The sequence below is a fragment of the Chlorocebus sabaeus genome, chromosome 22, assembly GCF_047675955.1.
Source record: "Chlorocebus sabaeus isolate Y175 chromosome 22, mChlSab1.0.hap1, whole genome shotgun sequence".
Taxonomy (NCBI): domain Eukaryota; kingdom Metazoa; phylum Chordata; class Mammalia; order Primates; family Cercopithecidae; genus Chlorocebus; species Chlorocebus sabaeus.
In genome coordinates, this window is record NC_132925.1 from 98,634,484 (window position 1) to 98,661,301 (window position 26,818).

The 26,818-nt window shown below is 38.8% G+C and overlaps 1 protein-coding gene across 4 annotated transcripts in view; it reads right to left on the reverse strand.

Moving 5' to 3' along the window:
* CTNNB1 (catenin beta 1) overlaps positions 1-25,928 on the reverse strand; it is a 41,013-nt gene extending 15,085 nt beyond the window's left edge. For 3 of the 4 annotated variants that reach the window (XM_007983763.3, XM_007983762.3, XM_007983760.3), the window contains exons 1-5: positions 25,727-25,928; positions 1,525-1,585; positions 861-1,088; positions 411-664; positions 47-285 (exon numbers count right to left, since the gene is read on the reverse strand). In XM_007983763.3, the coding sequence (XP_007981954.1) occupies positions 47-285; positions 411-664; positions 861-1,088; positions 1,525-1,537 (734 nt within the window). In that variant the 5' untranslated portion in view covers positions 1,538-1,585; positions 25,727-25,928. Of the gene's footprint in view, positions 1-46; positions 286-410; positions 665-860; positions 1,089-1,524; positions 1,586-25,008; positions 25,281-25,726 lie in introns of those variants that run through there. The other variant, XM_073010319.1, reaches the window with a different exon arrangement.
* Positions 25,929-26,818: the final 890 nt, after the last annotated feature.

Consider the following 26,818-nt stretch of genomic DNA (forward strand, 5'->3'; position numbering starts at 1 on the left):
ACTCTTCTACTTTTTAGCTTCAAGCATTCTGACAATGTTTTCTTACCCAAGCATTTTCACCAGGGCAGGAATGCCTCCAGACTTAAAGATGGCCAACAAGCCCTCCCGATGATGGGAAAGGTTATGCAAGGTCCCAGCGGTACAACGAGCTGTTTCTACATCATTTGTATTCTGCATGGTACGTACAATAGCAGACACCATCTGAGGAGAACGCATGATAGCGTGTCTGGAAGCTTCCTTTTTAGAAAGCTGATGGACCATAACTGCAGCCTTATTAACCACCACCTATAATACAGGAATCAGAAACATCATTAGTTTTCAAGTCCTAGTAGTGGGTAGACATTCTGAACCTACTCCCCTTGAGCATTTACTTCAAAGCAGACTAAAAAGCTAGCCATGTCATTGCTCACCTGGTCCTCATCATTTAGCAGTTTTGTCAGTTCAGGGATTGCACGTGTGGCAAGTTCTGCATCATCTTGATAGTTAATCAAGTTTACAACTGCATGTTTCAGCATCTGTGATGGTTCAGCCAAACGCTGGACATTAGTGGGATGAGCAGCATCAAACTGTGTAGATGGGATCTGCATGCCCTCATCTAATGTCTCAGGGAACATAGCAGCTCGTACCCTCTGAGCTCGAGTCATTGCATACTGTCCATCAATATCTGGAAAAGGTTAATCAACACTCACTATCCACAGTTCAGCATTTACCTAAGTATTTGCTATCCTAAATGGTAAAAGTGACATTGCTATTACTCCCTTTTCTTCACCACAGCATTTTATTTCAACTACTATACACTAACTTTTTAGTTCTCAAAACTGCATTCTGACTTTCAGTAAGGCAATGAAAAATACTCTTACCAGCTACTTGTTCTTGAGTGAAGGACTGAGAAAATCCCTGTTCCCACTCATACAGGACTTGGGAGGTATCCACATCCTCTTCCTCAGGATTGCCTTTACCACTCAGAGAAGGAGCTGTGGTAGTGGCACCAGAATGGATTCCAGAGTCCAGGTAAGACTGTTGCTGCCAGTGACTAACAGCCGCTTTTCTGTCTGGTTCCATGGCCATGTCCAACTCCATCAAATCAGCTATAAATATGAAACAGTATTAGCATTAGTAGATTGGAAATGTTAATTAAAAAAAAAAATCTGTGATATGACCCACTGAAATATTTTTAGAAATAAAGTCAAATCTGAAAGACAGCCAAGAAAAGCAGAATGATAGCCAGGGTTAGCTCAGTGATGAAATACCTAATCCCTTAGGGGACCACCTAACAGTTACTCACTGAATCAGTGGAAGAATGGTACTGCATCCAGGCTCCAGAAGCAGTCATCCAGACTAGATTCCTGCTGGTGGCTTGTTTGCTATTTCACCAAGCCATTAGGAGGAGTGAGCAGAAAATGGAGCAAAAGGTAGCCTGACAAGTAAGCAGGGAGAGAGGAAAGCAGGGGAATCTCAGCCAGACTGGCTTAATGGCAACGAAGCAGAGCCCCAATTCAGTAACTAAAGATTTATGACACAAACCTTGAGTAGCCATTGTCCACGTTGGATTTTCAAAACAGTTGTATGGTATACTTCAAATACCCTAAAAAAAGTTAATCAAAAGTCATTAGGATTTAAATTTAGCTTGATTAATACTCCTAAGTCACTGGGATGCCTGTTAAATGTCACTATTACACCCACAAAAAAAACCCCATATCCTCTTTTACCAGGTTATTTAGTGAAACACAAGACCTCATGGTCTCCTCCAGACACCTCAACCACAGCTCCATCACTGCTGAACTTCAATGAAAACTCCTCCTTACCAAATACATCTTTTTATTAATAGTAGAAATATAAATTACAGATAATCAGGATGGTGATGAGAAAGCAAAGAGTTGTAATAATAAAAGCCAGGGAGGGGAAAACACTCTTCAAAAATCAGCCGCTCTCTGAATTCCAAAAGGTCTTTCGTGTTTTTAACCTTTCATGGAAAAATTCACAGATCCCCTTTGGATAACAGAGGTACAAATTCACAGATCCCCTTTGGATAACAGAGGTACAGTGGGATTTTAAAAACTCCACATTTTCATTAACAAGTTAGTTGTTTTCTGATATAATACAGTGCCATCAAAAATTATTTTTCATAGAGCAAATTTTGGTGACAAGAATAGTGAATTTTAGATTTTTTAGTACAAAGAAAAATTACTTTTCAAATGAAAGTTTGCAACACAAAAGCACCTTTATTAGTAAAATTTTTCTAAGTTCAAATTTATAGCAATGATTTATTATAAATACAAATATCAATATGGATACATATTATTTTGATCAATATTTTAAAAATTAATATCATATACAAATCTTAGCATCTCATTTATGTCTGTATTTTGCCTTTATTGTGCAATATTCAGAAAAAAACACTGCATCACACAGGGAACTACCTGTAAATTTGAACACTTCATGGCCTCTAGGTATTTCTAATAACAAAATTTCCTTTATTACAAAATCTGTCCCAAACAAGTTCATCTGGAACTATAAATAACATATTGGGTATGGAAAGATCTGGATTAAATATTTAAGTGTGAACTATGTTTTCTTTTGTTTGAGACAAGAGTTTCGGTCTATTGCCAAACCAGGCTGGAGTGCAGAGGTGCACTCTCAGCTCACTGCAACCTCTGCCTTCCAGGTTCGTGATTTTCCTATCTCAGATGTGAGCCAATGCCTGGCCTTAGTTTCTACCTTTTGACTGTCTTTAAAAGAGTGGCTATTTAACTACTTCACCACCTTTCTGAAAAATTGGTTCCCCACTCCAGCCTCCAACATATTTCTGCAAAAGGAGACTCAAAACATGTTCTACACTGAGCTTCTCGTTTGGCCAATGTCAACAGACTCAGAAACCAACTGGTCATGTCTATAGACTATATAGCTATTTAAGAAGTGCTTTGATACATCCAGCTTCCAGGAACATCTTTTTTATAGTACTGTTTTTCTTTGTTGTTGATGCAAAGGCAAAACACTTACGCATATTACTGGGTAAACTCTGTGTGGGCTGACCTAGTAACTTGACCGCAATTTATAATGATTTCATTTTTATAATGGAAAAAAGCATGTTCATGTTCCAAATTTACAATAGCCATTTGTACACCAGGACTTCCCAACATTACATATATATTTTTTAGCTTTTAAAATTTATGCAACATAAATAAAAATTCATCTTGCTCTTCACCGCAACCCTATGAGGTGAAGGAGGGTAAAAATTTATCGGCAGTTAGAGAAGTAAAAACGAAGGATAGAAATGGGGATCTAATTAGGTAACAGCATAGACTCACTCACCTTGTACCTACTCTGGAGGCAGATCCAAATATGCCAAAAAACTGAGCATTAACCACTAAAGAAATCAAATAGACTGCCCAGCAAGAACTAGGGCAGAACACAGCTCCAGAAAGGAAAAGGTAAGCCTTCCTCTTTCTGTTTCTGGCCTGAGCCTTACAGGCTAAGGGCTGGCTCTTCACCACACCCTGCCAACCATTAAGGGCCCAATTCTAGTGCTCCCAATTAGCCAAAACTTACCAATCACTTCAGGAACATTTTTTTTAAAGCAACAAAAAAACTGACTCCATAGAAACTGAGATAAAATTTAAAACTAGGGGTAGGGTGGAGAGAGAAACAGAACACTTCAATTTAGTATCTCCATAAAAGACTGGAGAGAAAAAATAAAAACAAAAAGTTGAATAGAAACTAAAAGTGAGAAAACTTCCTAGAGTACAAATAAATGACAAAGACAAAAAATACAAAAGAAGAAATCACGATCAATTCAGGAGATCAAAGGTCCAACTAGTAGGCATTTCAGAAAGAATTATGAAGAAACAAAAATGACAAAATCCACTAAATACCAATCAAGAGGGAGGAGTGCTTAAAAATTATGAAGTACAATCATGCACTGCATAATGACATTTCAGTCAAGATGGACTACATATGCTACAGTGGCCCCATAAGATTATAATTCTGTATTTTTACTGGATCTTTTCTATGTTTAGGTAAACAAGCCAGGCGAAGCGGCTTGTAATTCTACACTCCGGGAGGCAGGTGGATTGCTGTAGCACAAGAGTTCCAAGACCAGCCTGGACAGCACAGCAAAATTCCATCTCTACAAAAAAATTTAAAAAATTAGCCAGGTGTGGTAGTATGTGCCTATAGTCCTAGCCACTGGGGAGGCTGAGGCAAGGAGGATCAGAGTTCAAGGTTATAGTGAGCTATGATCACACCACCGCATCCAGCCTGGGCAACAGAGTAAGATCCTGTCTCTTAAAAGAAGAAAGAAAAAAAAAAAAAAGGATACACAAATACCACTGTTTCAACTGCCTACAGTAACATGCTATACAGCTTTATACCTAGGAGCAACAGGCTATACCATATAGGCTAGGCATGCAGTACACTATGCCATCTAGGTTTGTATAAGTACTACACTAAATGTTTCAAGACACAGGTTATCATTAAACTACAGACTACATTAGAATGCTGTGTTTTCTGACAGCTTTATCACCACCAAGTGATGTTTTGACAAAGGGGGAGCTGGCCAACTTCTCATGTATCTTCCATCCAGTCTAATGCATCCATGCATCTTTTTTTGGCAATATGAACATAATACTCTTTCCAACTACAAACTTTATAAAGGATACTTCAAAATTCACCGTGCTATTTCTGATTTTAACCCTACAAATGTCTCCAGTCAAAGTCAAGGGGAGAAGTCTTGCCACAAATAATATACAATAGATTTCACACTGAAGTTATTTTTTGTTTTCCCATCAGGACAGAATTATCTTAATTACCTTAGTTTTCAGGAAGTTTGAGTATTATTAACTACGGGTAAATCTGCTACGTAAAAATATAAAGCAGATATATCTTAAAATCACAGTTTTATACTAGCAATTCATAGTTCACTTTTCCAATAATCAAGATCCAAAGAATTATTCCCTGTTTTAAAGTTAGAAAGTGCTACTCTATTTCATAAGCAAGATAGACTTTTTATATCTCTTCAGGGATTTTTAAAAAGTTCATAGTAAAATCTGCAAATCTAAAAACACATGCATATGCATTTTCATTAACTGTCACCAGTAATACTTTGCCATCTAGAAAATGTATGCAGTTTCCTCAACTCTTCCTGTTTTAGCACATTTCACGCAACACTAACATTTTAAGTTACAACCCACTCCAGGTTCCTTTCTGCTTTCTTCTTTCACAGCTTTCTTTGGGGGGTATGTGTGTGCCTGTATGTGTGTGTTCTCGAGGTGTCTTGTCATCCTAGAATGGTAAATAAGCATGAAACATCAAACGACCCTTCGTCCTCCAAACACTAAAATGTATGCCTTTGGTACTGTCTTTAAATAGGTACACAAATGGCTATTAGAAGTATGGAATCTTCTCAGGTAGGAAACAAGGTAAATGGAAAAAAAAAGAAATATGGAATCTCTTATGGCTGGGAAAAATTAGTATGTTTCCAGAATGAGATCTTCTTTTCTTCATAACTGTCTTCCTTCCTCAGCCATAAAGTAATATATGCCTAGTATAAATTAGTATTTATATTTATCATCTCCATCATGACTCCACCACACAGTAAATGATGACATTTTGGTATATTTGGAATGATATTAAACTCACTGCTATGTATTTTTAAAAATATAAAATCCCTTGTGAAGACTATTATAAAATATTATCATCTGGATTGCATTGTATGTCTATACTATAAGCTACCTCCTCCATTCTTAGCTTGTTCTTCCCCATTTTGTCATTATTCCAACAATGCCGCAATAAACACCTTGCATATAAATAATTCTCTTAATTTCCTATATCACCAGAAGTTCTAGAAATAGTATTACTGAGTTAAAGGGTAAGAATTTTAAGTCCTTTCATGCATAGCTCCAAAATACTGACAGATCATAAACTGACATAATTTTCACAGAACGTACTGAACATGCTGCCATCTTACCAAGGGCTTGTCAGCATCAGCTGTTATCTGACACAACTTTTAATAGATACGTTCACACGTCTAACATATATACCATCACCCACCCATCCCACAAGGTTTTAAATTCCAATAAGTTATATGCTTATTTATTTGCTACGTATAATGTAGCCTTTTGGCTTGCCAGATTTTTGATGTCACTGCCATCCTTTTATATTTTTGTGAAGTACTTGTATATATTATACATAAAAAGCCCCTTGAATAGTCATTGATATAGCACATTTAGGCCAACTGGATGTCTTAGAATATAATTTTACTGTTTAAAATCATTAGATTATGGTAACATCCTTTGCAGGTGTGATTTATTGTTACTGTCACCAATGAATAACTCCACACAGCATCTTTGATCGGTAACATCCTAAAATAAATAGTACTGGTACTCCAGGGAGGAAAAAAAAGACAATGTTTTAAAACAATCTTTCACTCCATCTCCAAGAACAAATTATCACAGAAAGCAGATTGTTTTTCTCCAACTTACATTAACATAAGCAGCCAAAAAGACTAATATGTTAAAGCACAGCTATCTCCTTTAAGATACATCCTGAATAGGCTTTACCTCACAGGCACATTTTCTAAGTAATTTTCACAGAACATACTGAATTTCCAAAATATAATTTTATACCAATTAAGTTAAAAAACAAAACAATGCTTCATATAGTTTATGAAGTAAAAGAATGCAAAGAATATACACTAGCTTCTTCATAGTGGGCTATCAATACAGCAGGCCTGGGAGCAGCAAAGGGAATAGGATGGAAAAAAGTATTACAGACGGCTGCAATTCGGCCAGGTGTGGTGGCTCACACCTGTAATCCCAACACTTTGGGAGGCCAAGGCGGGTGGACTGCTTGAGTCCAGGAGTTCAAGACCAGCCTGGGCAACATGGTGAAACCCTGTCTCTACTAAAAATACTAATTTTATTTTTAAAACTTATTTTAAAAATGGCTGGGTGTGGTGGCACATGCCCCTGTAGTCCCAGCTACTTGGGAGGCTGAGGTGGGAGAATCATCTGAGCCCAGTGTCCTATTTTTATACCCCTTTTATGTGGATTTTATAGTCTGATAAGGCTGAACAGAAAACAACTCTTAGTTGAACTGAATTTTTAATAAAAGTGGCCACAATGACATACTAAAACTATTTTCCTATACACAAATAGGACATAGATTTCATTCATAACAGTAAAATGAGATACATACAACAGTAAATGGGAAGATATGTCTTGTTCTTGATTTAAGAAGAACTATAAGAAGGAACCAGTTACATCACATTTATAATGTTATCACTAAGATAACATTATAAATCAACAACCACAGCAATTCAAGTATTGTATTATTAGGAAAGAAATGGGTAAGAGACTGTAGTAGGCAGAAAAACACCCAGATATAATGTGGCAATTTCATAAACGAAGAAGGTAATATTTCAATTAGTGGATTACTTGATTAAAAGTATTAGGAGAAATGGGCTTGTAATTCCAACTATCATTTTTTCATCCTTATTTTACATTAAAATTAAACCTATATTCACCAAATATTTACATGTAAAAAATAGAACAATGAGATAAAATATGGGTATATATTAAGACTAAAACCATGCCCAATCGATGAACTGATTAAGCATGAGTTGAAATTGAAACCAAAAAGGGAAACATGAGATAATTTGTGTGTGTGTGTAGTTTTTAAAATTTGAGCAACAAATCACCACGTTTGAAGTAATTCAAAAAATGACATACTAGAACATGTGTAACATAAAGGCTAATATCCACAGTACACGAAAAACTGGGAACAAGTCAAAAAGAAGAAAGAATTATACTGCAGGGAAAGAGCAAGAAACAACATTGCAAAGGAAAAACATAAAGTGAGCAATGAATATATACAAAGGATGTTTAAACCCATTTACTTTTTGCTTCTCAGATTGGCAAAGATTGAAAAGATTGATTAGTATCTACTGCTAATAAGGATATGGTGAAACTAGCAGAAACTTTTGATAGTAAGCTGGCACTATCCATTAAACATAAGTGTAACTACCCTTTGACTTAAAAATTTAACTTTTATAACAGAAATGTATTCTGTGGCAATACTGTCAGAAGCATGCCAAGTGAAGCATTCATAGAGAAAAAGATGAAATTATTCAAATGTCCATCCACAGGAGATGGAATAAATAATAATTTATCAATTAAATGGAATATATATTCGCCCACTGAACAAATTTTAAACACCCTTTATGTTACTGGTATTACAGTAATAAGAGAGTCAAGGTCATAAATACAGTGAAGTTTATATTCTACTGTTAGGGAGTTAAGCAATTTAAAAAAAGAAAATTTAGAGTGAGAAATGCTAATAAACAAGTTTATAAGGTAGAAGGTATACTGCTACTCTAGCGGGTGGTCAGGGAAGGCCTGTGAGGAAGAGACATTTCATCAGAGGAGCAGCACCTGGCCACGTAAAGATGGGGCAGAACACTCCAGGCAGAGAACAAGTGAAAAGGAAGGAATGAGCTTAATGTGGTCAAGGTATTGAAAGGTCACCAGTGTAACTAGAAGGCAGGGAACCATGAAGAGACAGAGATGAAAATCAGATCAGTAAGGATGTAAAATAAAATCCAAAGTGTACTGGGAAGCCAGTGAAGCAATGTGATGTATGCTTTAGACTTTCTAAAACTGACTCCAGCAGCTATAAAGGGGAAAAAAGACAGTTAAGGGGCAACAGCAAAGTAGAAAGACCATTTAGGAGGTTCTGCAGTTGTCCAAGTGAGGGGACGGGGGTGGTGGAATACCATACAGTCATTAAAGAGAATGAAAAAGGTATACATTAAAAAAAAGTAACATATATCAAGTATGCAAGGCATCTTTTTTACATATATGATTGTGTACCTTTGCAGAACCAAATATATTAATTATTTGAAATATTTGTCCGAGAAGGTTAGCCTGTATAATTGAACCCTATATAGGTTAGCCAAATACTTAAATATAACGTTAAGGAAATGTTTCTAAGCATAAAAGCTAGGTGGCCTATGAAATGGACTTTGTACAAAAAGAAATGTGGCAACTACTCAGTCAACCATCTTGCCTCAAGGCAAAAACAAATTGCTAAAAATAAAAAAAGTGATAACCAATGTTTTCTAAAGCAAGGAAATAGTACTGCAAATTTTTCCATATTTAAGCAAATGTCACTTTACATGTATCAATAAATTTTCTATTTTAGTAATTTAATAAATATTTGTCCATTCCTAACTCCTATTCTGTTAAAGTGACAGTATTCTAAGAACTAACTGCATTACAAAGTCACCAGGTTTCTGAGTCACTTACAGCATCTTTATATCTTTTACAGCATAATTTTAGGATACTTACTGCCTTATGATATCAGCTAAACACTGAATTCTGCCTTTGACATACTTAACAAGGTAGCACAATTAAATTCCTAGCAACTTCAGTTCTGAGCCTAATATGTTATCTCATTGAATCTCATAAAGAAGACATCATTCCTCAAATTATCACAAGAAAATTGCTTAGCAGTATTTATGTAAGACTAGCTAATAAACCATTCAGTTAAAATTCAAATCCAGGTCTGCCTGTGGCTCAGTCATGTACCCTTTCAATCTAATCATATTGCCACCCCCATACCAAAGTTAGAGACAACTGGTAACAGTCAGTGTTGCAGATAAATGAAAGACAGGGATTAGCCAATTTTATATACAGATATCACATGTAATAGTAAAGAACTATATCCTTTCAACAGTGACTACAGCCCAAAAAAACTGTTAATATGTGAAATATACACCATACTTTGACTATATGCCTAGCTAGACAGTACTAGATATGCCAAAGAAATTGAAGATTTTATTTCAAAAGTTTCTAGATGTTGATCTCTACATTCAGACTACAGGCAGAGTTAATGGCAGGTACTCAATGACCTCCAAATTATATCCCATAATGATAACCTTCCTCTACTCCACTTGTTGTAAGACTTTCCCTTCCTCACTATACCAGCACATTGACCTTTTAAAAAAAGAAATTTTAAAGAGCCCAATGAAGTGAACGCTGTGAGGGCTGAGACTGTACATTTAGAAATAGTTTCTCACTGTTTCTAAAGTGCTTTGGCATATATTAAGCTCTTAAACACTTAATGAACGGAATGTGCTAATAAAAAATAAAATGCTCAAAAAGTGAACAGGAGAACACACAAAATGTAATATGGAGGCTTGGAGAGCTTACAACAATTATTTATAACCTGAGTTTTTTCTTTTTTTTTCTTTTTTTGAGATGGAGTTTCACTCTGTCGCTCAGGCTGGAGCGCAGTGGCGCGATCTTGCCTCACTGCATCCTCCACCTCACGGGTTTAAGCAATTCTCTGCCTCAACCTCCCGAGTAGCTGGGATTGTAGGCCCACCACCACCACGCCCAGCTAATTTTTTTTTTGTATTTTTAGTAGAGATGGGGTTTCACCATCTTGGCCAGGCTGATCTTTAACTCCTGACCTCGTGATCCACCCGCCTCGGCCTCCCAAAGTGCTGGGATTACAGGTGTAAGTCACCGCACCAGGCCAATTTATAACCTAAGAGATTTCTTAAATGCCTTCAGAACCACGGAAGATTCATTTATGAATAATGTATAGCTAGAACAACACTCAGGAAACTTTTTCTGTAAAGCATCAGGAAATAAATATTTTAGGTTTTGTGGGCCATAAACTCCTTGTCACAACTACTCAACTCTGCTACTGCAGTGAAAACAGCCAAAGAATATGCACACTTATGAGCATGGATGGCTGTTCCATTAAAACTTCATTCACAGAAACTGAAATTTGAATTTCATGTAATTTTCACGGCACAAAATACTATCCTCTTGGGTTTTGTTTTTTTTTTTTTAAGCTATCTAAAAACAATTCTTAGGTCATAGGCCATATAAAAACAGATGGCGGGCAGTACTTTGCCAATCCCTCATTTATTTATTAAATACTTTCACAGAGAACAAAGGCAGGTGTATTTTTACATTTTAATTAAACACATTAAGCCTAAATGTGAAGACCTATAACAGAAAGGGTTTTTAAGTGGGTTAATATGTTACTAAGAGAAATTACAAAGTTTTTTTCCCCATAAGTATCTTCAAAAACAAGAAACTGGACCAAATCACACATGAAAGCTATAACAAGACAATTTATTTGGGAAAAACATTTCAGGCCATTAAAAGCAGTATGTGCTAAACCAGAATTCAGCCACAACATTTGCATGATTTTTAAAAATTTTTTTTTTTTTTGAAACTATAAAGACCTACAGGCTTGAAGGTCCCCTTAAACTCGCAACCAGATCCTCCCAATGGTTCTTAACCAAGGGTGTTAATCAGACTAACCTGGAACACGTAAAAATACAGATGACCAAGAAGTTCACTATCAGAGGGGCTGGGGAAGGGCCCTGGCATTGTATTTTTAATTTATGTGTCACAGGTCACTGATGCTGCTCCCCATAGCTAAGGACTATAGCTAAAGTCAAACCATATGATCCAAACTTCATGTGTGACATTAGGAAATGAACCCAAGTTAAAGAAGAAAAAACCCGACTAAACAGAGTAACCCTAGCATAAGCTGCTTGAGAAGCATCTATTCGTTAACACAACACAGATTCTTAAACTTTTGAAACCTTCTGTCCCCCACCATACATATCAAGTTTATGTTATTCTTTAAAACAGAAAGACATTTTGCTGCCTTTGACTGCCTTACTCTAGTAATAAGCCTCATAATTATGAGGCTCTCTTATAGGAAAAGAAGACTGCAGAAAAAGTAAGCTAGGAAGCTTCTATTATCAAAATGTGACTGCTTTTCGTTATTTCAATACAGAGCTTTAAGGAATATTCCCTAATCTTTGTTCTATTGTGAGTCCAAAAATACACCAATAAACGAGTCATAACCTCAAACTATACATGAGTGCTCCATTGGTATATATTTTTTTGTTTTCTCAATTTACGAGATTGTGATATTAATCAAAAGGGATATTTTTGTTCCATAAGAAATCTTTCCTACAGCTCCTTTTAGTTTCAGGTCATAGCATTACCAATAGCATAAATACAATGTATAGCCTTTCATTCAACAAATATTTATGCATCAGCTACATGCCAGGATCTGTAATAGATTCTGGGTGTGCAGTAGTGATTACTACAGAATGTAGACATGGTCCCTGCATTCTTTGGAGGGAGACAGACAACCAAATAAACAATTACAAAAAAGCATGTAACTAATTAACAAGTGGGAGAAGGGAATGGGATTACACAGCAGAAGTGGAAGAAAGGTCCCACTTAAGCGTGGTCAAAGGCTTCTTGAAGGTAACATGTAAGCTGAGACCTGAAGGATGCAAAAGAGCCAGCATGTAAGGAACAGAGAAGAAACATTCTAGAAATAGAATATAACAAGCAAAAACCCAAAGTCATTAAAGAACATGATCATCTTTCAAGAACCCTTGAGATCAGAGTAGTTTGATTATAAAGGAAAAGGGTGAGTGCAATGAAACGTTAAAAATAGCCAGATCACGTACAGCTCTCTAGCTTTTGGTAAGAAAAGTGTTTTCTATTCTACGTGACACTGAAATTCATGAAAGGTTTTAAGCAGGTGAATAATGCAATCTTATTTGAGTTTTTAAAAGCTCATGCTGACTGTAATTCAAAAAACTAGAAGGGAACAGGAAAGAAGGGAAACCTGCAAGGCAGCTATAGCAATATTCCAGCTGATAGATGGTGGTGGCACTAGGGACAAGAAGTAGTTAGACTAAAGAAATATTTAGGAGGTAAAAACAGCAGGTTCTGTTGATGTGATGAACTGCATATAGTAGATGAGAAAAATTAACTAAGAGGAATAAAGATGACTCCTACCTATCGGGCTTGCACAATTAGATTGTGATACTAAATCTAGTGCCATGTAAGAAAAACAGCAGTTTCTAAAACTGCACTCTCCAATACAATAGCCACTAGCCACACAGCCACATTTCAAGTGTTTAACAGGCACAAGTAGCTGGTTGCTACCAACTGAACAGCACAGACACTGAACATTTCTACTGTCCCAGGAAGTGTGGATTACTGGACAGTACTGTGCTAGAGGTAAGAAATGTGCCAAATGCAGGAGTCCATCAAGACTAAAATTATAAAGTATCCATTTGATCGGCTAACATGTAGGTCCAGTGGTGAACTCACCACAAGAGCAAGTTCATTGGAAATGTATTAATAATAATATATCAGAATAGTATATCACAAACTGGGATGACAGTGATAAGTGGAACCATATACAAAGGACATCATTCAGGCAGTGAAAAGGAGAAGAAAAATAACTGGAGGGAAAAAAACAGTTGGGTGATTCCAGAATATTCATTCAACAAAACTTTACTGAACACCTGTAAGTTCCAGATACTGTCCAGTTATCAGGGATACAAAAACAGGGCAAGGACCCTCAAAGGGGGAAAAATAAGTAGACAAACTTTCAGACTATGATTAGATATACCAAATAAATGAAAATAATATGACCAAGTGCAACTGAGTCAACAAGGAAGATCTCAATGGATAAAATATCTGACATCAGCCATGAAGGCTTCATCAGTTTGAAGAAAAACAAAAAGGCTGAAGAGTGAGAGGAGAAAAGTAATAGGTGATGAAGGATGTGAGTATACAGGAGCTTGAGCTTTTACTGAATGAAATGGTAAGCCCCTAGAAGTTTCTGAACAAAAAAGTTACATGATTTATCGTTATAAAAAGGGTTACTCTGGCGACCACGTCGAAAACACATTTAAGGGAGAAAAAGGTGTAAGCAGGGACACCAGTTAGAAGGCCTTTCCAATAATATAGGCAAAAGCCATTCATAATAGCAAAGATAGAATCAACCCAAATGCCCATGAACGGTAGACTGGATAAAGAAAAATGTGGTACCTATACACCATGGAATATGATGCAGCCTGTAAAAAAAGAACAAAATCATGTCCTTTGTAGCAATGTGGATGCAACTGGAGACTACTGTAAGCAAATTAACACAGGAACAGAAAATCAAATGCCGCATGTTCTCACTTACAAGAGTGAGCTAAACATTTGGTACACACGGACATAAAGATACAATAGACAGGGACAAAAACAGGGAGGGATGGAGGAGTAATGGTAGAAAGGTATCTATTGAGTACTATACTCACTACCTGGGTGACTGGTTCAACCATACCCCAAACTTCAGCATCATACAACATACCCTTGTAACAAACCTGCACATGTACACCCTGAATCTAAAATAAAAGCTGAATAATAATAATATAGGCAAAAGATGGCATGGCATGACATGGCTTCAGTAAAAAATGATTAAGATTTCTGGATATGCAGACATGCATCTCATAAGGACATTTCAGTTGATGATGAACTGCACATACAACAGTGGTCTCATAAGATTATAATGGAGCTGAAAAATTCCTATCACCTAGTGATGTTGTAGCTATCATAATATTGCAGCACAATGCTCTACTCATGGTGTTTGTGGTGACGCTGGTGTAAACGAACCCACAGTAGGTTTACTGTGCTTCAGTTGTATAAAAGTACAGTGGGCCAGACATGGTGGCTCATGCCTATAATCCTAGCACTTTGTGAGGCCAAAGTGGGAGGATTACTTGATGCCAGGAATTCAAGGCCAGCCCTGGCAAGAGAGAGACCCTGTCTCTACAAAAAAAAAAATTTTTAACTAGCCAGGCATGGTGGGGTGCCTGGTGTAGTCCCAGCTACCCGGGAGGCTGAGGTAGGAGGATTACCGGAGCCCAGGAGTCTGAGGTTACAGTGCGCTATGATAGCGCCACTGTACTCCAGCCTGGGTGACAGAGTGAGATGCCATCTCAAAAAAAAAAAAAGTATAGCATATACAGTTATGTCCAGTATGCAAGACTTGATAATGATAATGACTGTGTTACAGGTTTATGTACTTACTATACTTTTTATCATTATTTTAGAGTGCATTCCTTCTGTTACTTCTTTAAAAAAAAAAAAAAAAAAGTTACCTATAAAACAGCCACAGGTTGGTCCTTCAAGAGGTATTCCAGAAGGCACTGTTATCATGGGAGGTGGCATTTCCATTTATGTTTACTGCCTCTGAAGACATTCCAGAAGGCCAAGATGTAGAGGTGAAATACAGTGATACTGATGATCCCGATCCTCTGTAGGTCTAGGCTAATGTGTTCATGTCTGAGTTTTTTAACAAAAAAGCTAAAAGGTAAAAAATAATTTTAAAAATAGAACAAATTTATAAAGATATAAAGAAAATTTTTTGTACAGTTGTACAATTGTGTTTTAAGCTAAGTGTTATTACAAGAGTCAAAACGTTTAAAAAATTAAGAATTCACAAAGTAAAAAAGTGACAGTAATTTAAGGTTTATTATTGAAAAAAGTCTTTTAAAATCTTTTTAAAAAGTAGTGTAGCCCAAGTGTACAGTGTTTATAAAGTCTACAGCAGTGTACAGTAATGTTCTAGCTCTTTCACATTCCCTCACTCGTCACTCGCTGACTCACCCAGACCAATGTCTAGTCCTGTAAGCTCCATTCATCATAAATGCCTTATACAGGTGTACCATTTTTTATTTTTGATACCATATTTTTACTGTACTTTTTTCTATGTTTCGATATGTTTAGATAAAAATACTTACCTTTATGTTACAATTACGTAAAGTATTCATTACAGTAATTGGCCACACCATATAGCCTAGGTGTGAGTAGGCTATACCATCTAGGTTTGTCTATGTATACTCTGATGCTCGCACAACCATGATTATCTCCTAATGACGCATTTCTCAGAATGTAGCCCCATCATAAAATGACATATGACTTTATTTTGAAGGGAGAACAGACAAGGTTTGCAGAGAGAATTTAGATATGGGGTATGAGAGAAAGATGAGTCAAGAACTGCAAGGTTTTAAGCTAGGTAACTGGAAAGACAGAATTGCATTTCGGAAAAGACTGCAGCTTTGGGGAAAACCAGGAGGTCAGTTTTAGATATATTAAGTTTGAGAAGCTTCCTAGACATCCAAAATGCTGACCAAAAAGTAGCTGGGTATCAGTTTAAGGATATCAATTTGTAAATCATTAGCAATAGATGTAAATACCATCTGTATAAAGCTATGAGACTGGAGTAAATATGCACAACAAAAAAGGAGATTTTCAAGGACTAAACCTTCAGCCACTCCAACAGAGATCAGAAAGATACCAGAAAAAACAAAGAAGGAAATGCCAGTGAAATAAGAGGTCTGAAAACCTGCTAACAGACATGGTGGCCTGGAAACCAATGAAAAGGCATTTCAAGCAACTGTAGCAATGGTGCCAAATACTAACAGATTAAGTGAGATGACAACTACAAATTTATAATGTGGTGGTCACTGGTAGGGGTTCAAAAGAAAAAGGGAGTGCATAAAGCAATTTTTCAAGGTTATTTTGCTGGAAAGAGAAACAGAGACTGAGGTGGAGAGTGAAAGGAGAGATGGAGAGAAAAAAAAATTTTTTTATAATGGGATAATAGCATGTTTGCTCATGGAAAGAGCCAGTAGGGTAGGAAAAACCACTGATACAAGAAACGAGAGATGCTACCATAATATTCTTGAGATCAAGAGGGGATGGAATCTGGTGTGCAAATGAACTGGGTGGCCTTATATTGGAAGGCTACAGTTCTTCCAGTGACAGAGGAGGAGGTAAAAGACATGGTCATAGATACAAGAGACCACTGGGCATGAAGCCAGGGAGGGACAAGACTGTTGAACGTGTATACAAGAAAGTGATTATAATTCAGTATGAAACTTCAGCTGTATAGAAGTGAGGGTGAGGAACAGGGAAAAGCTTGGACAGATAAACTGTAGGTACCAATGGGACTGATGGGCTGTTGGAGTTGACATATTTACTAGAGGAATTAGAAAGTGGGATACCTGAAATGAGATTGGGGGAAGGGAGCACAGTTACTGATAAAAGACAGAGTAGTCTAGAATATGACAACGGGAATGTGTAGTTGACTTAGGATAGAAAGTAAGATTACTGGAGGAGAAGAAATCAAGGAACTAAGAGACCAGGATATTGGAAGCATCTTCTATATCAAAGTTTGTACCAGACTGTAAATCAACATACTGCTTCCTTCATCAAAATCTTGCTACAAAAAAAAGTAAGCTAAACTAAACAGTAAACTTAGTGACACAGGTGACTTACATTCTGGCATAACTCCTTATCTTAATTCATACAGGTAACAGCACCAGACCACATCTTTACCAGTATTGCTCTACATGGATAGTGATGTCATCAAGAATTATGACAGAAATAAGAGAGAGTAACAATGAGCCAAGACCTAATAAAGTGATCAAAGAAGGATGTGAATGACCCAGCAAGGTCTGCAGGTGCTTGAAATAAAGACGGGCAATGGGTGGTATAATTTGATCACATGAAAGTCAAAGCTTGAAGTTTTGGAAAAGAAAGGTCAAGAAGTGACAATGAGGGAAAAAAGCAGATATTTAGTCCACACACCCCTTAGTTCAGTGTTACAAGGTGTGCAAGAAGGGAAAAAATCACCACTTGAGAGAGCTGTAAGGGAAGTAGCATTCTTGGAGAGAAGGCTAGGTTACAGTTGAAATAAGAAACGAACATTCACAACAGATTGAGTAAAAAGGATTTTCTAACGACTGAATTCCAGAAGTTACAATGAATGGATTTCAGATGATGAAAGGTGGGAGATGGGGACCAAAAAAAGCAACAAGATTAGAGTCTGGGGGATAAGAGTTAACACAGAAGGGCCAGTGTAACTAAAGTAACAAGTCCTTGAAAAGGCATGCCTCAGGATTGGCCTCTGACAAGTATGCAGTACTACTTTCTTCATTGTAAAGACAGACCATTGATGAAGTTTGATGGTAACAAGGTGAAGGGGTTCCTATTTAGCTCCTGATGGGGAAGACAGGGGAAGTTGAGGAGAAAAGGGAAGGTATTAAACGGCCCTTCTGTCTTAGATCTTTCCAGACAAACGTAATAGAATCTGCAGCATAATGGCAATAAGGAAAAACCTGAGGCCCTTCAGCATATAGTAAGGGCGCTCTTCAAGCATGAGAAATAAGTATTCTTCTAAAAAATCAAATTTTAATATTTCCCAGCATCCACTTATCAGCAATACCAGTTTAAGCATAATTACTCTGCCTCAAGGGTGACCCTTGATCTTCAGGCATTCCTAGATATCTCATCTCTAAACTTTCTAGACTCTTATTTCTTACTCTATGGGGAACAGCATGGTTGGCACTCTGAATCAGGAACCAGGAAAAATGACAGCACAATTAAAGCAGGAAACAGTGATCAATGCAGGACAACTACAATATACAAAGTAACAAAATACTTGGGCTTGAAAACTAAACAAAATCCAGCAAAATGCCAGAAAATTGTTACACTAAATTCATAATCTATTTAAAGCGCTATGTCAGCGTATTATGTTTCCTAAATAGAATTTAGTTTGTAACTTTTGTATCTAAACGAACTATAAAGTATAAGCGAAGTTTGAGGACATTCAACGGCTCAGAAAGGAATTTAAGGGTCTACCTCAGCACTTTCCTACACAGGGGAATTGAACTCCACTTGGAAGCCTCCAAAGTTACTTGGATTGAAAAATATTTCCAAGAATCCATTGTTCCTCCCTTATACATGTGGCATTCATCTAGTATATGCCAAACTTCAAAGACACTCACTCCCTACACCCTTACCCCAAAACCACTTAATTATACTTAAAAAAGAAAGAGAGAGTACAGTAAGTAATCCCTATTACAGCTGTTTCGTTTACTTCACAGTAAAGGAAAATTGGGAGCAGTTTGCAACAACTATTCCTCAGTGTAGCAAATTACTATCACCACTTAAGATCATCTTCAAATTGCACTCCCAAGACATTTTGCAGTAAATTTAACTTCTTACACATTTTTATATGGACATCCAATAAGGTATGCTATATATATGCACATATATATATTGCTACTATTACAAAACCCTGTATGAGAGGTTATTCAAACTAAACCAAACCCTTCAGATTTTTTGTACATCTTTGGCTTCCAACTCAGCTACCAGCATTTAAGATTTATTAATCATAAGGTTTATATGCCATGTAGACTAACTTGAAATTAACTTAAAGTAGGTTAAAAATACCCCCCAAGTTTTAAACGGTTTAACATATCTGTTACAAGTCAGTTAAAAAGAATTAGTCCAGCAATATGTGAATTACTAAAACAGAGGTAAAACCGTGGGGATATTAGTGAAAAAATTAAAAGATGGAAATAAATAGGGGAGAAAATGGAAGTGTTATGAAGCAGTTTCACCCCAGCATCATTCAGATGTTCACACTCTTCAAACCATCATAGGGCGGGGGAGGGGGAGAAGCCTTTTGAACAAGTTCAAAAGATACCAGAGGTAGGAAACTTCTGGGATATTACAAAAGAAACTTTACAGTGGTTCTACGAAGAGTCTCATGGAGATTGTGGGATAGACCGGGGGTGAGACGCCTCTAGGATTAATGTTTCATAAAAGGTCCACTGATCTGCTTGTATTTTACACCATCATATCGTAATAAAAATAACTGCAGACTATAGCATTATTTTCAGATACTTTCTAAACCAATGCCGGCCTATGACTTACATTTTCAGTCCAGTCACTTAAACATGGAGTTTGAAGACTAAACACCCCACTTTTCTTTCTTGAGACAGAGTCTCGCTCTGTTGACCCGGCTGGAGTGCAGTGGTGTGATCTCAGCTCACTGCAACCTCTGCTTCCCGGGTTCAAGCAATTCTCATGCTTCAGCCTTCCAAGTAGCTGGGATCACAGGCACCTGCCACCATGCCCTGCTAATTTTTGTATTTTCAGTAGAGACAGGGCTTCACCACGTCGGCCAGGCTAATCTCAGGCTTCTGACCTCAGGTGATCCACCCTCCCCAGCCACCCAAACTGCTGCGATTACAGGCCTGAGTCACCGCGCCCGGCTACCCCACTTCTCAAATTCTGGAAATACCTTGTTAGTAGCAAAAGATTTAACCAAAATCGATTTAACTAACTACATAAACTGACCAAAAAGCCATAAGCCATAAATTTAAGTAAAACATATTCAATTAATTTTTAATTACCTAAACTGTTTTTTAAGTTTTGGATGTAGTCTAACAGTAATAATTTAGCTTAGAAATGCAAACTTCTGGTAAAAAGGATATGATTTAAAGACCAGTAAAATTTAGGGCTGATGTGAGTTGTATACACAGAATTTGTCCAGCATTTTAAGTGCCTTCACGTTAAGTTTTGAGACTTCTTAAAAATACACTTAAAGAACTCTATTTAAGATGGCCGAGTAATGAGAAAGTTACTTCTCCCCCTTTTCCTTGAACCTGGCCATCTTAACTCCTAACTTTAAAAATGTTGGTTTCCCAGTTTTCAAAAATAAGTCAATATGAATCCTGCTTTTAAGTTCCTAATCTATAATCAATTCTCACAAGGCATTTCCCAAGTGCCCAAATAAATACAAACCTAATAATTTAACAATGTTATCTGCTCAATTATGTACATTCACAGAACCAGTTATTTCACAGAATCATCATCATGAAAACACTGTACTTCAAACGGGACTACCGCAGAGGGACAAACTGGCAGTATTCAGCAAATAAGTGTATTTAATTTGTGCTGAATACAGCATCTTAAAATATGAATTTTGTTCACTGACACTTGAAAATCAAGAGATGTACATTTATCCGGATTTCCCACTTAGTGGAAAGAAATCAGATGATCCGGCAACATAAACCGTATTCCCACACAATGGCTGGAGCTGCTTATGACTGGCTGCTTCATGTGCACTTCAATTTGTAATAGTCCACATGGTCCCATTTACCCAATACCTAACTGGCCCTGGAGACATTTGAGTAGCCATTCCCACTATAATGTAGTAAGACCAATCCTATATAAGGCTTGTGAAAACGATGTTATTCTTAGTAACGTATCTTGAACATCAAATTGTAGTATGCTACATTAATGAAGGCAAGTAACCCATTTCAGGAGAAAAATTAAGTCCCCAGTAGCCATTTTTTTCAGTAAGTTGTATGTACATAATTTTTCAAAGAACTTTGAAGCCTACTCTCATTTTCTTAGGAAACTCTTGAAAAATCAGAACAGAAGCTTATAGACAGTAAATGTTGGAAATACTAAGCACCAACTTGGAAATCACTAATTTACAAGTATTGTCCCTGACAGAGGAATATTTAATCCACCCTGAAATAATCATTCACACAAAGCACTTGAAGCACTCTTGCCTTAAAAAAAAAAAAAAAACCCTAAATATAGCAATAATACATTTCTTAAGTAGTAAAAAAAAAAAAAAAAAAATCATATACCAGTTTCCACAAAATGACACTGAATTCCATAGGCAAAGTAAAGCAATCATTGATAACTGTCATTTTCCCTCCCTATGCTAACATTTTCATTCTAGCAACATATTCTGAAAAAACAATTTTTTTAAATCTAAACCCTGAAATATTTCCATATGCTGACCGTGTAACTTCCAAAAGCCAATTTAGAATAAGCTTCATTCCTGTTGCTAATTAGATTGATTTGAAACATGGATTTTCAGAGAATAATATTACTAACAGAAAAACCATGAACTTTAACATAGGAGCCTAGAGAAAGCTCTTTAAGAAAAAATTCAAAGGGCAAAACACTTACAATTCAACATGGCCCACCACTACGTACAAATGAAACCAACCCTATGGTAACTAAGGGCATTATATTTTAGGTCACATACACTGGCTCAATTGCCTTCATTTCTATTTCCTAATATAATCAAGTTGAGCACTTCTGTTTTACTCTGTGACTGATTATAGACAAACTGACAATTCACATCTTATTTTTTTCTGAGAATTTCAGCTGCTGTAATTCATCAATATAGCTAAACATCATGATCTTTTACTTCCTAAAGTACTATAATGAAATTCTGGTTTATCATTACGATATATTAAGCAGAACTGCCTATTCAAAGTGACCTTAAAAAACCTCCCAACTTTTTTACTGCAAATATTGGCTGAGAAGACATTTTCTCAAGTCTGTATTTTAATTAGCAGTAATATGATTTCAGAAATCAAAGGTTTCTTAGGTGATTCTCCCTCATCAGAACTATTCATAAATATATTCCACATAAACTTGTTTGGAATTAAAAAAAAAAAAATCACAAGCATTATACTATATCCACTGGAGGGCACTCAACATGACCCAAGCATGCAATGAAAACATGCTCCAACACTACTCACAAAGTTGAGGGAAACTTTGAGACTGGGGAATGTCTCTTAACAGAAGAGATGCCTCTAAGTTTAAAAAAAAAAAAAAAAAAAAAAAAAAAAGTGGCTAAACCCTAAAAACGGGTTCCTAATGTGATTGACTTTATCTTTCAAGAGCTTCTTTTTCCTTAGGGAGGAAGCAAATTATATGCATACCTCAAGGACAGCAGGGTTCAGGCCTCAACAGATGAGCCTAGGTTTCAAACTGAGTCAAGCTCAGTCTTGCATGAAACACAAAAGCAGCATTCTTAAGTAAACAGAGGAAATAAAGAACTTTCCCCGAGTTTAAGTGATGAAAAACTATAGGAGTTAACTCCTACTCATTTCAATCAACACAAATCATATTATATTCCTTTTGTGAAACCTGAGAAGTATGTATTTATTTTAACCGATTGGCCCACTTAACTATCACAATCACAACTGCAATATTACATAGTCTGTTAAAGAAGGACAACTGAATCTGCAAATCAGTATCTTCTCAATGAGGGTACAAGGAGGCAATGGCTACATACGATGGACAAACCAGAAGCAGCTCCTGGGCTATGTTTACTTTACTATTCACTTTTACGGTATAAAAATGTTCTCAGTCAAGCAGTTTCAACAATAGATACCACAGTTTCAATAAAAAGAAAGCTACAACAAAACTAAGTTAACACAGTATTTTCAAAAACAATGTCACAAATCAACATGACACACTACAAAAGAGTTGCAAATACCTTTTGTTAGAAGTTTGTCCAGTTCTAAAATCCTTCATCCTTTGTGCCCTGGGTTGGCAGTCAAGCATGCTTCCGACTAAGCTCAAAGTACAAACTTAAAACTTACCACCTACTCATCTACAATTATTGATTATCAGCAGCTAGGAAACCACAAGAGAAATAAAAATAATCTTGTAACAGGACAGATGTATTATTTCATTTCAATAACACTGAGGTTTCATTTGGCTAAATATACTTACATAGTCTACTGCAGGAGATTTAATTTCACTGCTACTTATAACTACAAAATAATTATATCAAACTTTTAATTCTCTACATCCCTAGTTTCAACAAGACTTAGCATGCGCCTCTCCCCACCTCATCCTATAACAAAAAAGAGTATCTGCAAGAGTTTTGCTAACACATTTCAAAATACCCTTGAAGAAACTTGCCTCCTCGTTTTCTATCTTGGTGGTGGTGTTACGAAAACAAGCATACAGACCTTCACTTATGCCAATTTTTATTCCAGTCATCAACGGGAACAGTAAGCTCAGTCTGATAAATTTTAATATTGGAAATACACTTTTCTATATCATGTTAGTAAAGGAAATAATCAGATAACAGTTTTAAAAAACCCTCTTCAATACTCTGAAACCTGAACACTGTTAAATGCTTCATTTTTTTATTAGCCACCTTTTTTTTTTTAAGTCGGTTTTTCCCGAAAACTTTTAAATGACTGTTCTGGTCTATGGGAGACTCAGGACTCCACAGGACTCTAAAGTTACATGCTATACTAAGCTTTCTAGCACAGGTTTTTACTTTTCCCCACCCCCAGGACTTCAAACTTGAATAGCCTCAGTATTCCTTTAATCCTACAGAATAGACTTCTGAAAGTTTTTCAAGTTACTGTTGCAATAATCTCAGGGCCTTGTCCTTGTACATGGCCTTCAGAACAAAGGTTAGGTCAAAGTAATGAATATTGGGCGCAAATTAGCCACATTTTGTCTGGTGTGAAAGTACATCCTCAAACCCTGAAGGGTACTTTTTTTTAATCAGAGATTTTCAAAGATCTAATTATAAAAGTAAAATAAATGTCGCACAGCCTCAGTTCAAACGAAAAGCCTCCAAAGTAGAAATGTATGTTAATAATTTAAGCAGGGAACAAACCAGCGGTACAACATAAATAACACTTGAGGCTATATTTAATATTTCTTAGGATGAAAACAAGTCAATACGAAGACATCTGAAGGTACTGAATGTTCGTTCACCATGTGACAAATACTGAAATGGCTACCTAAATTCCAGACAAACTACAACTTAGCGATCTGAAAAACATTAGCCTAGACTTTATGAAAGGAAATGCTGCCGTCTCTTTAAGTTGATGTCTAGCCTAAGCCACCATTATTCAAGATACAAAGCTCCCATTTCACTAAAACCACTCCTCGATTTCCTTTTGCCGACCTCTGCATACCAGCAGCCTAGTCTCTCTTCATTCACCACTCACAAACTCGAGGGGTGGGGGGCCGGGGACGGGGGAAGACCACAGATGTCTGGAAGATACAAAGTATGAGGCAATGCTCCCTCCAAAAGGGAAGAGAACGTAAGCCAACAACTACACCCAACTGCCAAAGCTTTCAAGCTTGGCAGATTCAGAAGCAGGCTATAGGAACTTAACTTCGAAAAGTCTCGGTTCAAAGTCCTCTCTCCAGACAAAACACTCAAAGAAGTTGCAGTGCTTGAATTCCATTTGGCCAGTTTTGGAGCGAAGGGTAAATTCACTCCGCTGAAAAAACAACATCCTCTAAAACCCAATTTTAGCTGCCATCAAACTATTTGAATAAATTTAAATTATTTCTACGAACAAAATTCTCGAAGCGTTCTGAGTCAAGAGGCTGAATCCTGCAGTTCACTTGGTAAAAAACAGTAAGCCATCACCTTCGCCTTCCTCCACCCTCTTATTTCACCAGGGTCTCATGCCCACTACCATAAATCCATAAGACTCTCAGTACATTATCCACTGCTTTCACTCACCTGCACAGTACGCTAAAATATAGGTGCAAGACATGGATTTTTCATGTGCACACCCTACTGACGCATCGCACCGGCTGCACTAAGAGTTTAGTTACTCTAACGTTTAAAGTTGCTTCGATTCAAACTCACATAGCCAGGGTATTAAAAATAATAATAACACTTCTATTCTTAAGAACGAAAGAAGAAATCTTAAGAGAAAGTCCACTGGTCCGATCCCCAGGACTGATGGGACCTAGGGTGGCGTCCCTGCCTCAGCGCCCGAACCCCAACTCGCCGCAGGAGCTGAGAAGGCGGAGCCCCCCGTCCCCACCCCGCCCCCCACCCCGGCCCCGGCGCATCCCAAGGCACAGGGTCCCTCCCCCAAACTCGGCCAAGGCCAGAGCCCCGGACGGAAACCACAGACCCCCACCCCCACCCCGCCGGCCATCCGGGCTCCTGGACGCGCCCCCGCGGCACCCCCTCCCCGCAAGCGATGCCCCCGGGGCCCCCGAGAGGCAGCACGACCGGAACCCGGGCCCGGCCGCCGCCCTCCGCGCCCCGGGCGCGGCCCGCCCCCACCGTCCGCTACCTGAGCCCCCCCGCTCCCAACCCCAGGCCTCCCGGCTGCGCCCAGCCCGGCTCCCAGCCCGCCGCCCGGACCGCGCGCCTGCGACGAAGTTTGGCTCCGAGAGGAAGCTGGAGCAGCCCCGGAAGGATAAGGAAAGGAGCGCCCAAGCACCTCAGGGGAACAGGCTCCTCCCGTCGCGGGAGTCCGACCGTCCTCGACCTGCGGTGGCGGCTCGGCGAGGACTGAAGCTGCTCCTCGGACCTTCCTCCGTCTCCGCCTCCCCTCGCTCTCCGCTCTCGGGGCCGGGCCAACACGGCTGCCACAGACCAAGAGGCTTAAAATGGCGCCGCACAAGGAGCTCTTATAAGTCGCGCAAAAGCTGCTGTATCCTGCCGCCGCCGGCGCAGCGCGGAGCGCGGAGCGTTCCGCCGCGCGAGGACAAGGGGCGGGGCGCGACAGGGCGGTGGAAAGTAGTCCCCGCACCGCCCAGCGGTCAGCCGCCGTCTTAGCGCCCCGGGCCGGGGCGGGGTGCTGGGGCACGCTACGGACGCTCCCAGGGGGGACGGCTGGCAGTTGCCCGCAGCGCGGGACCTGAGGGCAACCCTTGAGGGCGCCGTGGTCTGCGTCGGGGAGGCCGGGCCCCCGCGGCCTGGGTTGGGGAACGTGGCCCCGGTATCCTCCGCTGTCCCAAGCCCGACACCCCCGCCCCCCGCGTTTCCCGAACCGGGAGAGCAGCTGCAGGACTCGGCGCGCCTTTCCCGCGGCCTGCGGAAGGTGGCACCTCGGCCCTGGTGTTCGGGGACCGCGCGGGGTGGACGGGACAGGTCCTGGGAGGGCGGAAGTTCGGGGCCAGGGCGGCGGTAGGGGCTCGGGGTCAGCGCCCGCCTGGCTTGGGGCGCTCCCGGGTGCCGCCGCTGCCCGGTCGCCGGCCTGCGGGCTCTCTGACCGGGCGCGGGTTAGGGGGCTTCGCCGACCTTGCGGTCTGTGCCGCACACTCGCTGCTGGACCTGGGTCGCAGACCAGTCTCACAGCACCCCCAAAGCCCCCCACTGTCCGGATGGTGGATCCCATCTCTCAGCAGGCTGTTCAGCTTGAATTTCAACCTGAATAAGCGGGCCGAGCCGCCTTCTATCCCCACTCACGAAGGCTGTAAACTCTTCGTAGAATGGGCGCCAAGCCCGCAATTCAACAAGTCCTTATGAGTACCTACTGTGAACAAATAACTAATGGAAATGGATTAGCTCCAGAGCGCTGTCAATTAGG